At 31.8% G+C, this 17400-nt stretch overlaps 1 protein-coding gene across 1 annotated transcript; it reads right to left on the minus strand.

The window, feature by feature from the left end:
* Positions 1-14328: 14328 nt before the first annotated feature.
* Positions 14329-15678, minus strand: LOC109801252 (transposon Tf1-107 polyprotein). Its single transcript, XM_020362276.2, has one exon. The coding sequence runs from the start codon at positions 15676-15678 to the stop codon at positions 14329-14331; it is 1350 nt and encodes a 449-aa protein (XP_020217865.2).
* Positions 15679-17400: the final 1722 nt, after the last annotated feature.

Genomic DNA, 17400 nt, shown 5'->3' on the forward strand with positions numbered 1-17400 from the left:
TATTTAATTTTTATTATTGATTTAATGTATATTTGAATTCATGTTAATTTTGTTGGAGTTCAAGTGTAAATAGGAGTCTTACATCGGATTGATGCAAGGGATGATCTCACTCTTGAATCTCCTGCCAATCCCATTAATCAATAAAAGATCTCACTCTTGAATTCATCGTCAATTCTATTAGTCAATACTCATCTTTGAGTCAGTCACCTGGTTGACTTAACTTTGATATCATTATTAGGGAGTTAAACATCGAGAGCACTCAAATGGGTTATGATGTGGTGTTAAACTGACTTGTGTGCTTTACCCATATCATACCCATTGGAATGATTCCCTAAGTTTAACTCCCCAACAATGGTATTAGAACTGAGTCAACCAAGTAATCAACTCAAAGACAAGTATTGACCAATAGAATTAACGATGGATCCAAGAGTGAAATACCTTATACATCGAACAATGGAATAGACAAGAGATCCAAGAATGAGGTCATCTTTTACATCGAAAGTCTTCCTAGTGATGTAGGCGACATGTCCTATTGATGTGTGCCAACAATGGTGCAAGTAGACAATCATTAAATACTTGTGGATGATAAGAAAGACTTTTGCTTGAGGGGGAACATATCATGTGAAAGAGACCTGCACTTGAGGAAGAGTGATAGAGTTTAAGCTGAACAAGAGTCTCACATCCGATAGAGTTTGACATATTAATTAGTATATAAGTGACAATGATCCATTAACCTAATGCCTTAAGATTTTGGGTTATGACGTGGTGTCAAGTTCACTTAAGTGATTCTCTCACCACCCATTGTAAAGTGTGGAAGAAAATATGCACAAAGTTTTGATGATGCCAAAGCATTGAAGAAAATAAAGGTCAAGTTAAAGCAAGCTGATCAAGAAGCAAGATCTCAAGTAATAACCAGATAAGTCTTGACTGCTTAGCTTAGTATGTAAAATGAACTTTTAGAATTTGCAAATTTTGACTTGGCCATTAAAATAAGAATTTCAAGAAAACCTAAACTTAATACTTTTGAATATAAGAATAAGTTGTTTGAAAAGAAAGCAAAAAGAGTATTCAAAAGATTAAATAAAAATATTTTTAACTGGAAAATAGAAGCTCTTTATATCTTAGGTTTTCATAAGCCAAAATAAGTGACATGTTTCTGGTAATTGATTACCACTTGCTGTAATCGATTACCAGAGAAAGAAACCTTTCAAAATGTTAAAATGCTCTCTGGTAATCGATTACCACTGACTGTAATCGATTACCAGAAGAGAAATCTCAAAATTCAAATTTGAACTATACAACGTTTCAAACATTTTGAACTTAAACCGTTGTAATCGATTACCAAGACTTGTAATCGATTACCAAAGCCTATTTTCTGAAAAATTATAGAGAGTTACAACTCTTCATGAAAAGACATAACTCAAGATACAATTGTCTATAAATACCTATAATTTTTCAGAGAAAGGTGACGAACTCAATTGTGAAAAATTATCTTTACAAATCATTTGGCCAAAATCATTTGCAAAATCTCTAAAGAGTTCATCAAAGATCATGAAAGTGTAATATCCACTCTTCCAGAGAGTTATTTTGTATTACTTAATAGATCATTGGATCTGTAAAGGAGAAAAGGTTTTTCTCCTTGTTGGTGTTTGAATCTCAACACAAGGAAAGGGAGTTTCGAGGTGTTGGAGGATTCATTTTCTTATAAGGTTTACAAGAGTAGTGGAATTCTCAAGTGGGAGACTTGAGGACTGGATGTAGGCAGGATTTGGCTAAACCAGCATAAAATCAAGTTTGCAATTCTTCTTCCCTACACTTTTATTTATTTGTTATTTAATTGTGTTTGAGTTGTTCTTCATCATCATTCTTTACATGCAAATTTGTCTAAGAAAATAAAGTGATAAGAAAGTAATTGGAAAAGTTTTTATAAGAGGAAAATTTAGAAAACTTAATTCACCCCCTCTTAAGTTATATACGAGGCTAAGGGACTAACATAAAGTGTTTCTGGTGTTTGACTCCAACAAGTAGTTCACCAAAGAGGAAGTATTGGATATTCCTATCCTTAGCAAGTGTGTATATACTCTATTTTCTATTAGGAAAGAGTCAATCACCTGTAATTGCAAAATGCTATAGTAATTGCTCCAACTAAACCTTCATTAGTTGCAACAAATGAGCAATAGCCTTTTTGTGTACTTGCTTGCCTGAACTCAATCTTTCCCGGCTTCATCAGTGCAAAATAAAGCAAGCCAAGCCAATGAATTGATTCTCACTAGGAAGATTGATAGGATGAGAGAATAGTAGTATTGCTTGCGACGATACCTCATCATACAAATTGGATTGTGGAAGGTTGATCTTGAGATTGACTTTCAAATTATGTTCTAGATCATACTATGTAAAAGAACATATAACATGCTATTCAAAATTAAACATATATAAAATAGTGACAAGTGATCGTGAGTGATATAACTTATGTTTAGTTAGTCACTTAGGAAAATAGTAGTATTAAAATATATATAAAAAATATTTTAATGAGTTGTAAATTTTAATGGAAATAAAAAATAAGCATAACATATCTATAGTAAAAAATTAATAATGATGTTCTTTACATGAAAACTAAGTGACTAATTAAGTAACAGCTAAGTGGTGTAACTTACGAATAGAAACATTTTTTTTTAGTTCGAATGACATTTTAATGGTAGACTAATATTGTTTAATTTTAAAAATTTGAGAGACTAAATTTGTAACAAAAAAATTTAAGAAACTAAAATGGTACTTTTATAAAACTACTAGAGACCGAAAGTAAATTAAGCCTAACTCATTCAAAATCACATCAAAATATCAATTATTGTTATTTTATACAACTTTTACTATTAACTTGTTTTTTTGAATAAAAACATTTAATTGTAAATCTATCACTTCAAAAATAATTTCAATCAAAAACAATTTTACATATTCAATTTTATTTAAAATCAAATTTACGAATATACTAAAATTTATTAAAAATTATAAAATTAATATAAAATTAATAAATATGAAGAGTAACTTATGATTATTTGTAATTTTAAATAAATCTATGTCAGAAGAGTTGTTCTTAATGATCCCTACATGTCACATAATCTAATCAAGTGCAATAAACTATTTATGTAAATTTTAAAAATTGACAATGTTATATAGAGATTGATTGAGATCATACATAAATGATAATTTAGTTATATTTAATAGATTTTACTAGTACTTTCCTTTTTTGTTATTTTAAAAATTTGTATATAATAGTAAATATTTTAATACATTTTAAAGTAATTAAGTGTATCTATTTAATGATAATCTATTTTTATTTAGTGGTATATTTTATAAGATAAAAAGAAAAATTACAAGAAAGAATTAACTTTATGTCAGTTGATCTAAAAGTGTGGTGATAATTATTGTTTGCTCTATTTTCTTTCTCCTTTCTTTTGTCATTCTATATCCATATCCATTATTACACTGTGATTTTTCATTATTTTAAATTTTTATGAGAAAAATTATGAAAGATATATTATTTTTAAATCTTTTTATTATCAGAAATACATTATGCAGTTTATAGTAATATTATTTAAGTAAAAAATTTGACAAACACATATATAATAATTGTCATAAAATGAAAGAAAATATCATAATTTTATTAATATATATATATATATATATATATATATATATATATATATATAAGTATGATTTGAATTGGAATGATTTTTAAAATTAATTTCTGAAATACGATCCTATCTAATAATTTTTTTCAATTTTTTTATTTAGGTTTTTTAATCTTCATTGCATCAATTTATAGAAATATTCTTACTTTTATCTAAATAACTCCTAAAAATTCTTTCATTTAAAAATAACTTAATTCCTAAAATTATTTCCATCCAAAGACTAAGATTCAGAATTATAATATAAAAATGGATTGAAGTTATTTAATAATTTTAAAAGAAATGAAATGGTTAAAAATAAATAATTAATGCGAGAAAATTGTAAGTATATGTTAAATAATAATTTTAAATTTTAAACTTTTTTAGTCTTTATAATTTAGATATTTTGTTTTTAAAATTCAATAAAATTAATTTGATCATCTTAGTACATGTAATATATATATATATATATATATATATCTTTGGTATTAAAAAAGTTATGTTAAATGATGACATGAGCGCCATGTCATGTGTCATTCAAGTAAGCATATATTTGATGGATTAAAATAACAAAATCAATTTAATGAAGACTAAAAGTTAAAATACTAAATTATAGAGTTCTAAAAAAATCTAATTATAAAGATTAAAATGCCAAAATAATTTTATGGGTACTTAAAAAACAAAATATCATATTATAAGGATTAAAATATATTTTTAAGTTAAATTAAAAAAAAAAACTAAAATCTCATTTTCATAACTATAGTTGTTAACCATTTTTTTTCCTTTCACTATTTGTTTCACTGTCCATTCAGAAATATAAAAGTCACCGCATTGCGCAAGTCAACTTAAAACATAAACTCACTCAAGTCATACTGCGACTCAAAATCATAAGCTCTTTTAGTAATGTGGTTTGGGATTTCAACAGATGGCAAATTTTGATTATGTTGTACAACAACAATTCTGTTAAGTTGGCGATATCTACTAACACACATTCGCAGATAAATAAAATTTGTTATAAGTAGAAAATAGATATTATAAAGAAATAATTGTAGGTAATAAATATATATTTTTAATATCTAAATGTTAATGAAAGGGTATGAGTATTATATTATATATATATATATATATGTATATATATATTAATATTTAATTATATAATTATATATTAAATATGTTTAAACTTAAATTTAGTTTGATAATTAAACTAAATTCAATTACATAATTATATATTAAATTGAGAATGAAGTATTTTAATAATTAAATTTAATTTTTAAATAAAAAAATCTTGGTTAATAAAATTATGTATAATATTTTAATAATTTAATTTTTAACTTTTAAACTATTATTTTTAAAGAAGTTATTAGAATAAATAGAAATTATTATTAAAATGTTTTAAAATTCATTTATTTATTTAAAATAAATATCAAGTAACCTTGGCTAAAGGAATATTCTTGCCTTTGAGTTCTTTATCTATTTGGTCCTCAATCCTCATGGGTATGGTCTTCACCATCAAATTTTCTTTAACCTCAAGATGATCTAATCCGATCACATGTGAAAGAATTATGAATGTATTTATGGAGTTAGGACACATGGAATACATTGTGAAGATTGGACAAGTATGGAGGTAGAGTAACTATAAGCCACTTTACTGACTCTTTTAAGGATTTGATACAAATTAATGAAACAACGGGTAAGCTTTTTAGACTTTAAGACTCAATAAATCACAATCCACATAGTAACTTTCAAGAATACATTATTGCCTTCTTGAAATTCTAAGTCTTTTCTCCTTCTATTTGCATAATTATTCTGTCTACTCTAAGCTACTCTCATTTTATCATGTATCATCTTGACCTTCTCTATAGTCTTTTGTACTACATCAGGTCTTATCACAAGGTTCTCACTTGGTTCACACCAACACAACAATGCCTAACACCTCCCCCTATACAAGGCTTCGTAGGGTGTCATCCCAATGCTCGAATGGTAGTTACTGTTGTAGGTGAATTCTATTGAATGCATGAAGCTATCCCAGCTACCCTCTTGCTCTAAAACATAAGTTCTAAGTAGGTCTTCTACAAATTGGATGGTTCTCTTGGTTTAGCAATCAGTTTGTGGGTGACAAGCTAAACTTAGCCTAAGCTTGGTTCCTAAAGCTTAGTGAAGACTCCCCCAAAATCTTAAGGTAAACCTAGGATCCCTATAAAAAACGATGCTAGAAGGCAACTCATGTAACCTAACAATTTCAACAATGTAGATATTAGATAACTTATTAGGGAATATATTATATTAATAGGGATGAAGTGAGCAAACTTAGTCAGTTTATCCACAATAACCCAAATGGAAGCTAATCTTGTCACAATTTTAGGCAACCCAACTACGAAGTCTATAGAAATACTATCTCACTTCCACTCAGACACACTCAAAGACTCCAATAAACTAGAGGGTTTCTGATGCTCCATTATAACTTTATGACATACTAAACAAACACGTATGAATTTAGTTATATCTCTTTTCATCCTAGGCCACCAAACATTTTTATGTGGTCCTAATAAAGCTTAGTGGTTCTCGGGTGGAAGTTAATCTTACTCTTATTCCCTTTTGCTAATATCAAGTTTTAGAGCTTAGGGTCACTTGGTACACATATCCTATCCTTAAATCTCAACAATCCATCATCCCTCAAGTTAAACTCAATATTTTTTCCTTGTCTTATAACTTCTACTCTAGTTGCTGAAAATGGATTTACCTTCTAACTGTCCCTAATTTCAAGTAATAAGTCACTAGTCACACTCATCATGACAAGTCTCAACTACTAGGGGTAATCTCACATACTAGGCTCAAGTCTCTAAACTCTGCAATCAAATTCATCTCCATAATCATTAAGGTTGACAAATGTAAGGATTTATTACTCAAGGCATCAATCACTACATTGGCCTTACCTAGGTGGTAACTCAGTTTGAAGTCTATCTACCTTAAGGAATTCTATCTACCTTATTTGTCTCATTTTGAGTTCTTTCTAATCAAATAAATATTTAAGACTTTTGTGGTCACTAAACACTTCAAATCTATAACCATAAAGATATTTTCTCCAAATCTAGAATTATTTTTTACCTTTTGTGAAACAAAGAGGAATCCATACATGAACTAAAGTATTTAGGTCATCCTCATCGAGAAGTGGTATATATCATCTCTTTCCTACATAGTACATACTATATTATTCTTTCTTTATGAATATACAACCATTGAAGACTATATTTTTGTATTAAAGACTATATCATCTAGTTATGCCACTTTTTGTATCTTAAATTGGCCTAGTAATGAATAACATATGCCCACAATTTCAACAAGACAAGAAAGGGGCACCAAACAACCCTAGAAGAAAATGGCACCCCACAAATTAAAACTCATCATTTCAATATAATAAATAATCAATCAAAATACATTCATTCTAAAAAAAATCTCTCAATTCCCATTCCTTTTTCTTTATCTCTCTCTAAGCCATGCCTATTTCACAAACACAACAATAGTGGTAGAACACATCAAATGGAGAAGACCCAAAAACTAATTTCACAACCCCATTTTAGAAATAAATCCAAACCCTCAAATTCAATCTACTAGGGGCAAGTCCACCATATCCTTTTTTCTATTCTCCACTTTCTCCAACAACAACAATGAAACACCTACCATCAATGGCAATGCTTAGAGCAAGAAAAAAAAGTAATTTTCTATAGCAACCCTCGTAGGGTTGGGCCTACTGTCGAGGCAACACAATAAGTATCAGCGATTCACTCCTTTATCAACTAGCAAGGGAAGAAAACTAGAAAAAAGAAGCACGAGAAAAGCAAAAATAACAACAAGCACAAGACTTTCCATGGTGAAACATAAAAAAAACGTAAAAATCTAAAGATAAACCCAAAGATAATGTGAGAAGCTAAAGACACACTATGTGGCAAGGGAAGTCATAAAAACCTAGAACCACGATAGAGTCACAACTAGAGCTCCTTGTAGTGTTGTGAACCACAATGGAAGAAGCACAAGAACAATAGAATCATAGTTGCACACGATTTTAGAGAAAAATGTAGTGGATGTGCATGATTGTGGAGGAAAATGTAGTGGGTGTGCAACGTTGAAGAGAATAAGAAGTAATAAAGGACGTGAATAATGAGCATGTAGAACAGGCACGCAAGGTTTTCTTTTTTACAAATAGAAGGCGTTTGGCCAAACCAGAGCTCTCTATCTTTAAGTTAGCAGTAGGATATTTTTATTTTTTAATTTTAAAAATGTAAATAAATAAAAGACACTATTTTTTTTATTTAAGTGCATTCTATTAATAACCCAATACACGACGCTTGACTATCCAACGCTTTTTATTGGTTTACACTAAAAATGCCATTTTAAATAAGCGCTATAATATTTTATTTTTTGTATTTAAAAATATAAATCAACAAAAGACATCACTTTTTTACTAAATCGCCCTCTATAGGTAATCTTTCTATGACACTTATTTACCAAGCCCTCTCTTTTTAGAATGTAACATCCCATTTTTTCCAAATAGATTAATAAAAGATTTTTTAATTAATTATTTAAAAAATAAAATATTATGAGTGATTCAATAAGATAATATCTGGAAGTTATATTTTTATATTCAAATATGTGAGGATAATTAGTTGGGCTTTTTACTGATAGAATACGCGTGTGAGTGAGAGATAGGATTTTGTTTAAATACATTAGTAGTGTTAGGTCTATCTCACATGCAATGCAATTGTACTTTGTGATCTGAAGAGGGGGGCAAAACAAAGGCAGTCAGAGAGGAACTCGAAGATCAGAATCTTGGAGTTAGCATCGATCAAGGTAAGAGGAAGTGAGAACATTGTTTCGGGGTGTAAGGTAATTATTGGGTAGCAAGATTGACTCCTAATCATTAGGTTATGTGTGTATGTATATGGGAAACCTAGAGTAATTTATTGTGTAATTAGATGTTCTGGATATGTATAAACGAGTATTGATGTGGGAATTATAGAATTTGTATGCGATCATGAGGAGTGCATGTGGGTTCCCAAGGAACCCTAAGGATGTATCTAAAATCTTGATTAGGAGTAACTCATAATAATTATAAATTACATGACTAAAACATGGATTAATTAGACTATAGGAACCCCTTTTAACGGATTAAAATAGTAGAAATCGTAGGTGTCTTATATTTGAAAAATCATGAATTATGCAAAAAAATTTCTTTAATGATACCACGTCGGGTAACAACTTGGGCTCGCTAAGCACAGGTAACACAGAATGTTTGCAACCTTGACCATGTCGGACGTGAGCTTGACCTCTCTAGGTGTGGAAGCTCGACATACTTGGGACATCATTGACGTCAGGCGTGAGTGTAGTTACATCGAGCACGAGGACTCTAAAGGTCATCTAGATGCATCTTGTTGAGTGCAAGAAGGATCACATCAGGCATGATTCCTTCTAGCGGCTCGTGGCCTCATACATATCGGGCACAAGATGTGTCTCGTCGAGCGTGACCTTGTGTTTGAACTTAGTTCTTATGTGTGTATGCGCAAGAGTATCTGTGTACTTAAGTGATAATGATAAGTGATAAAGTGATGAGTGATGAATTGTGAAGTAATAAAGTGCTAAGAGATGAATTGTGAGGTGATAAAGTGACCAATGGCAAAACATGATGTCTTATGAATTATGAGTGATAAGTGATTATGCGTGATAAATGCATTAAGTCATGAATGTCATGCATCATATGCATTTGTGTTTTTGTGATGGGTATGATACATAATACATTGTTAGGGAAAGCCCCCTTATGTTAAATTTTGTGGATTAGTCCTTAGGGAGAGTTTAGTTTGGAAAGCTTCAATCTTGTCCATTATGTGCATGGGGCATATCTTACGTGGTCCAACTATCTCGATGAGATCCTAGTAGTATATTCTTCTAGTGAAAGCGTTGTGATGGCTTAACTCAACATGTACTCTTAAATTACTCAACCTTCGAACAAGGATAAATGTGTTTTTATTGGTGTCAAATGCATATAGTTTAGGAGAGTCTAGTCTATGTATGATCATACCATTTTGCTTGTGTTTGAATAGTTTTTTGATTGATGTCATGATGGAATGAGATATAAATTGAGTTGAAGTTATTATATGGTTTGATGAGAAAATTAATTATTGGTGTTACATAATGTTGTGTGTGGCTACTTGGCCTTATTCTATATCGGTAGTCGGCTCACTCCCCTATTTTCCTTGTGGACGTTTTATATGTGGTTGCAAAATGCTTTCTTTTTGGGAGAGTCTAGTTGATTGAAGGGACAACTCTAATACTTGTGATGTCAGGGATCCTAGGTTATGTTTCATGCTTTATGTTTTAAGAATATAGTTTGCTTCCCGTAAAACATGTCTTTTTAAGTTTGTAATAGCTAAGCGTTATTTTAGTTTTATTTGAATTTCAAATGTGATACTCTTTATCTTTAGCTGAAGCTATTCCAATGTCATATTTCCTTTTCATGATTATTATATTTATTTAATTATGTATGTGAGATAAAAGATATCACATTTAGTGGTATCAAAATCTGGTTAATCCAAATCAAACTTGTGTGTTATGTGTTTTTACTATGTTTCTGTGTGTACTCTCACACATAATATTTTGTTGTGTGATATAACTGCAAATCTTTGTACGCCTTGTTGAATGACAATTATAATGCTCTTGTTAATAGAAATAATGTTTTGTGTATCAACTTAATAACTAATAGAAATGATTGTATTGTCATTGATGCTTTTCAAGCATTAACACATGTTTTAGGAGTTGATAGGACTCATGTTGCACAAATCAAGAATTACGCCCTATCGACCTTTGGGTCCTAAGAGAAGAATGCTTTTCAACTAAAATTTGTCTACCTCCAACAACAATGTTAAACATACACTACTAAAAGTCTAATGTTACATTACTAATATATTATATTTTAAAAATAATCTCACAAATTAAAAGAATACAATTGGATAAAAATAAATATATATTTTATTTAAAAGAAAACTAATTTTTTTAAAATATTTTAACATATTCAACAATTAAAAATTGGAATATATATTAATATTTTTCATACGTGTATATACGAATCCAATTGTTATCTATACTAATATATAAAGGGGATACCCTTTTTGGTAACTACCTTGGTCTTCACTTTTTTTTGGACCATTATACTTTTTTATTTTAAAAAATTAGAAAAATTATTTTTTAATTAAATTTAAGAATTTGAAATTAATCAATCATATTTACAATAAAAACTTTTGATTTTTATTTTTACATGAATCATTTTATTCTTTATTTATTTTTTAATAACTACTTTTTTATGAGTAATTTCTCATTTTTTTTAATTTTTTTTTAATATAATGAAGTCACGGAGTGTCTTTTTCTTGCTAACGAGAAATAGAGTAGAAAGAAATAGAAGATAATAAAATAAGTAAGTAAAAATAAATAAGAAATAAGATAAAAATGAATTTATTTAATTTGAAAAAAAAATAATGTTATAAAATTGAGATGCAAGTCTAATAAATGCAAACTCCGCAAATAACAAACATACCAGTTCGAATAAAAAAACTTACATTCAAATTTAAGACCCACAGGCACGGGAGAAAAAAAATTTTGGTACAAAAGTGTAAGAAAAAATAACTTCTCTTCTCTCTTCGTCATTTTCATTGAGAAGAAATTTACAAATGTAGAATCTAAGTCCATAAATTTCTTATTTAACACAACTCTTATTAAACAACCTAGTAAAAAAAATTTCATTTAAGTTATTTCCTCTCCACGTCATTTGGCTCAAAACAAATAGTGTAATGAAATTATTTCAACATTTCTCCCCAAAATGAGGGTCACTTGTATATTATAAAAGTTCTTTATAAAATAAAAGAATAGAATTAGAATATATATATATATATATATATATATATATATATATATATATATATATATATATATATTATGATTCTTTACGGTGAAAAAGTAACAAATTCTTAAATTTTTATATATTTTAATATTTTTCATTTGTGCCTAAATTACATGATATAATATTTAAGATTGTTTTATTATGGCTGTTAGAATTTCAAGAATCACACCGTTGAAATTATAAATTTGATATTTATTTTTGTGCGCTATTATTATTATTATTATTATTATTATTATTATTATTATTATTATATAATTCATATAATGAGTTCTTTTTAGGAGAAAATCAAGTCTCTCTCTTTTTCTTCTAATAACCTCTATCATAAAATTGAGAAAAAAAATAAAATTAAAGAATCCTTTAAAAAAAATGTATTTGAGATTTTTTTTAAAAAAATTATTATTTTGTTTAATTAAGCATAATTTTATTAACTTATACAATATAAAAATTAATACAACTTATACAACATAGAAAATGTTTAAATATCATATCACACAAAGGTTATATATGGCCGAGAGCCTTAGAGACTTATGACTCATTTATCAAAATATAAGAACTTGCTTACTTATTCGTTATCCTTCGCCTACTCTTTTCAGCCTCTGTCTTATATTTAACAAATTAATCATAAATCCTAAGGATCGGAAAATATTGGATCAATGGTTCATAGCGTTCTGTTGTACAAGATCCTCTTAAAGAGGCGAGTACAGAGCATACTTGCTCAAACATGTACTACTGAGAGCATAATACTATAATAGGATCAAGAGTTTTCGAAATAGAGGAAGAGAGGTTTAGCAATCCATGAGTAATAAACACACAAGAGAATTTTATTGTAAACTCGACTTGGTTACAAACTGAAAGAGAGCCTCCTTATATAGACTCGGAGGGGATCTCGTGAGGCTTACAAACAACAAGCATTTTACACATGGGCCAATTCTGATTGGCTCACTAAAAGTTAAATACAATAAAGGACCCTCGTGGGGTGTGACTCATACAACTAGACAAACTATTATGACTCAGACGATAAGAACGGGTACAAACAGAGGACCTACATGGTCATGACTCATATAAAATACAAGCTGTCATACACTTATTACACACTGATGGCAGACATGAGGGCAGACAGTACTAAAAGTAGATTCTCATTATTAGCCCCTTTTGATAATGGGCTTGTGACTAGGAGAGAGATTCGAATCTAATGCATCTGAATCGGAACAGTTGTCTATCATCAATTCAGCATAGTAATCATCTTCGTTGTTTTCTCCTAGATCATTAGCTGTCTGGAACTGTTCATCGGGCACGTAATACTCAGTTCTGCTCATGAAAGAATTGATACCCTGATGGCTTGACTGGGTAGGAATGAACCGACTTTGTGATGAGCTGGATTCTCCTTGGCTCTTTTGTTGGATTTTTGCTTCCTTGAGATGGTTGATCAATTGTGTCCTGTAACTCTGATCTGGTGGATATGCCTCAAAGGTTCCCCAGAAATAAGTTTCATTCTTAGACCACAGTTTTCCTGTTGGTTTCTGGAAATAAGGGCGGCTGATGATGGCTATGGAAGTCAAAGACTCACATTGTTTTTTGCTTTTCCCCATTTGATTCTTTTGAAAATCAATAACCTTTTTTAACTCACTTCTCCACCATGGGAGAGGTGAAAACCATTCTAATAAAGTCCAAAATAAAAATTCTGCCTTGTCTGGATTTATCAGAATATTGTAAGCTGATTGCGTCTTCAGGGCAATTGCAATTGGATGTTGGACAGTTTTACACCATAAGGCCCAGAGAGTTGGTTCACACAAATCCCAACCAACTTCACAGAATAATTCAAAAATTCCAGGATGGTCTTCTGTTGGATCAAACATGGATGGAGGGACGATTTTAAACTTTAAAGTCTCATGAAGATAATAAAAATAATGAGCTTTAGCGAATTGGATAATTTCTTCAGGACTATTAGGTTTAAAACCAGGAGGATATAGCTTTCTTGTTTTTGCAGTATCAGGTAATGGTTTCACCATGAAGATTAATGGAAAGCTATAGGTGGATGATATGATTATGACTGGGTTTTGAGGTCTCGACAGGAAATCAGGAATGAGGTTGTGTTTTCCTTTGATATGTTTAACAGTGAAGTCATACCTAGAAAACCAATTTTTCAGTCTTAGGATCTGAGGTTCAGGTGGCAGTTTGTTTTTGAAATCCAGAATTTTGGGGAAAGAGGAATTATCCATTTGAACTTCAAAATGATATCCTCGCAGGTGAAAATCAAACTTCTTCATTCCATTCTTTACAGCCAGTGCTTCCTTGTAGGTGGTGTGATAATGCTTTTCTGCTTCTTTGAATTGTCCACTAGCATGTCCAAAATAGAATTTTTTCCCGTTTACTTCTTCAATGAAAACAGCACCCCAGTAATGATCACTTGCATCTGTCTGGAGGATTCTTTTTCCATCTCCTGGGATCTTTAATGCAGGAGGATTCTGTGCAATCTTTTTTATTTCTTGGACAGCCTGGGTTTGTTCTGGTCCCCATGGAGGGGGATCTTTCTTCAACATTTTTTAGAGAGGGCTTGTGTATCTAGCAACCTTCGGAATAAAATCTCTGATGTAGTTTATGATTCCAAGGAATTGTTGAATCTGTTTGACAGATAGATTTTCTTCAGGAAAGTTGAGCAACTTTTCAGCAATATGAGGTTGAGGTTGGTAAGTTCCTTGAAAGAACTTCATCCCCAGGAAGTCAATTTCCTGTTGGGCTAACTGTATCTTCTTTTCTGAAAACATGATACCATACAAGTTTGCTCTTTCCAGGAATTGGCTTAAAAAGCTTTTTGTGACTCTCCATGTCTTTGGAGAATAAGATAATATCATCTATGTAGATGATAGCATTATCTAAGAGCGGTTCAAGTATCTTTGTTATTGCTTTCTGGAATAGTGATGGTGCTACCTTCAAGCCGAAAGGTAGGACAGTCCATTGATACTGTGCATTGGGTATGCAGAAAGCTATCTTGTGCCTTTCACTGGGATCAACTCCTAACTGCCAGAATCCGGATTTGAGATCAAATTTAGAGAATATTTTTGATTCTTTTAGCAAGATAGGCAGGGTGGATGCCTTGGGTAGTGGAAACTTGTCATCTTTCAAGAAATGGTTGAGAGGCTTGTAGTCAACGACTAATCTTTTCTTTCCTCTGAGTCTTTCTGATCTTTTTTCTACGTAGAAATCTGGGCACGCCCAATTTGATGTCGTATGTTCAATGAGACCTTGTCTGAGCAGTTCTTGACATTCTTGTTTGGCAAGCTTAAGATCAGATGGAGACATGCCTGGATGGGATGCTTTTGTGGGATTTATGTCCTCATTTAGCTTGAATGGCAATTGTATAAAGAAATCAGGATTCTTCCAAAGTGGTTTTGGATGAGTGAAATCTTTATGATTATCAGAACATAAAGACCTCAATTGTATCTTGATTTCTTCCAATTCTGATGGAGCTTCAGAAACGGAATATAGCTTACTGGTTGGCACGAAAGGCTTAAATTCTCCTTTGAATCTGAGTCCACTTGGATGAATGAGTAACCTGTGTGCTTGAGTGAAGACATCCATTCCAATTAAGATATCTTTGTTAGGCAACTGAGTTCCAACGACTTTAGACCAAATTATGCAGTCTTTGTAGAGACGAATGCCTATTGGTGCTCGTGAAATGACTTCTGTTCTGAAGGTCTTTCTGTCAGCTGCTATGAAGAAGGTATCTTCCTTCCTCCAGAAATGAGGTGGCAAGATTTCTGGATTCATCATAGTCTTCGAGGCACCTGTATCAAGGAAACCTATGACTTTGATAGGCTTCTCATACTTAGATGGTAGAATTTCAATTTCCACATTGGGGTGTGAAGGAACAATAGTTGTCATACTGTCGGATTGTTCGACAGCGAAGATAGGAATTGGTTCTTCCTCTTGACTATAGTCATTTGTATCACAGCTAGAGTCATTTGAGAAAGAATCTTGTAGGGCAAATGCAGTATCTTCATCTGCAGAACTCTGTTCTGAGTAAAGAGACTCTACATTATCTTGGTCATTTAGATGTAACGACGTAATCATCTTTATGGCCTTTTGAGCTTTGTTTGGGCAGTTCTTAGCAAAATGTCCTTTTTTTCCACAGATGTAGCATCTTTGACCTGGAGTTTTCCCACGAGTCTCTTTCTTCTTAAAAAACTTATAAGGTTTTTTATAATGTTCTTTTCATTTAATCTCTAAAAAGGGTTTTCTATAAGCTTTGGCATACTTCCCTTTATCTTTCAGCATGTTTGAGAAGTATTCATGTTGTCGACAAAGCTTGTCTACGACTTCTTGGGTCATCTGGTGGATTCGACCCATCGTCAATCCTGTAAAGTCTTTGTTCATGGCAGCAGCCATTCTGGCTGAATTTCTACAGGAAGTGAACTGACATAAGTGCTCTTCAAACTTGGATCATTAAGACCATTAAGAAGATAGAATCTTTTAAGCATTCTGAGATAATGCTTATCAAGATCTTTCATTTTAAGTGAACAACACTTCATCTCAAAGACTTCTTGTTTGATCTTTCTGTCTGTAAGAGCTCTATCTCCTATGAATTCTTCATGGAGCGCACCTAGGACTGCAGATGTATTTCCTAGTTCATGAAATGTATTTTGGCCAACTGGTCCCAAGTTGGCGTACCATTCCTTTAGGATTCCAGTCATCCTACATCTGAATTCTTCAATGATCTTGTATGACTCAGTATCTCCTTTCATGAATCGGGTATCTAGCCAAGCACCAAATTCAATCAGTCGAGATCTCCATTGGCTTGGATCAACATCATCAAGAGTGAACCAAGGGCCCCTAGTTGGTTTGACAGTTCCATTCCCATTTCTAATACTCTGTCTGGGACTCTCTTCAGGGGATTCATAAATAGGATCTTGTCCGGTAGATGATGCCATTAGAATAGAGAGATTTGCTAACTGTGCTTCTGATGAAGCTGTAGTAGTAGAATTGGCTTCAGATATATCTGTGAGAAGATCATATTCAGATCTGGTGTCTTCAGATGATTTTGCGGTGGCGTACTGTTCATCCCTTTTGACAGTACCAAAGTCTTGGCTAATAGGCATTTGAGAGTAAGGATCTTGAGAATCCTGGAAGTAATGGCCTTTTCCAGAATCATGCCTTTTTGGGGATGAAGCAAGGGTAGAAGATTTAGAGTCATCTTCTATTGATTTGGAGATTTTCCGCGAACTGGATTCCGTCTTTCGCCATTGCCAATTTGCAGAGGCGGTGGGTAAGTTGTAATGTGGTCTTTCAGGTTTAGACCAAGAGACGGATGATGGTTTGAACAGAGAATGAGACACGGGTGCAAGAGGGTGTAAGAATGGGTATGGATCGTTAGGAACTGGCTGAGGCTGCAAAGCCTTCTTCTTTTGCTCTATCTGTTCTTCCAGTTGGAAGAGTTGAGCTTTTAGACTCCTGATTTCTCGATCCTTTTCATTAATTGCTGCACCAAAAGGAATGTTCTTTATTTCATTCTCTAGTCTAGAAATTCAGCAGTCAATTGCTGGTAATATTTCTTCATCTTTGATGAGAAATAGTCCAGCTTGTCTTCTGATTTTTTCATACTACTTGACATTTTTGTAACCTTGTCATCAATCCTCTTCAGCAGGGAGTTCTGTGCTTGAGCATTTTCTGTTTGCCAATTAAGAACTTCTTTTGCCTGACTCAGCACCTTCGATTTCCCGTCAGTACCAATCTCGGAAGGAATGATGGTGGGTTTGGTGGAGTACCGTGTGTTGGGATTTATTTTCCTCTCCAAAG

This window comes from Cajanus cajan, chromosome 3 (assembly GCF_000230855.2).
Source record: "Cajanus cajan strain Asha chromosome 3, NIPB_CcT2T_4, whole genome shotgun sequence".
NCBI lineage: Eukaryota > Viridiplantae > Streptophyta > Magnoliopsida > Fabales > Fabaceae > Cajanus > Cajanus cajan.

Bases quoted from the DNA above. Each gene is read 5' to 3' on its own strand.
- LOC109801252 (XM_020362276.2), bottom strand. From the start codon at position 15,678: ATGATTACGTCGTTACATCTAAATGACCAAGATAATGTAGAGTCTCTT.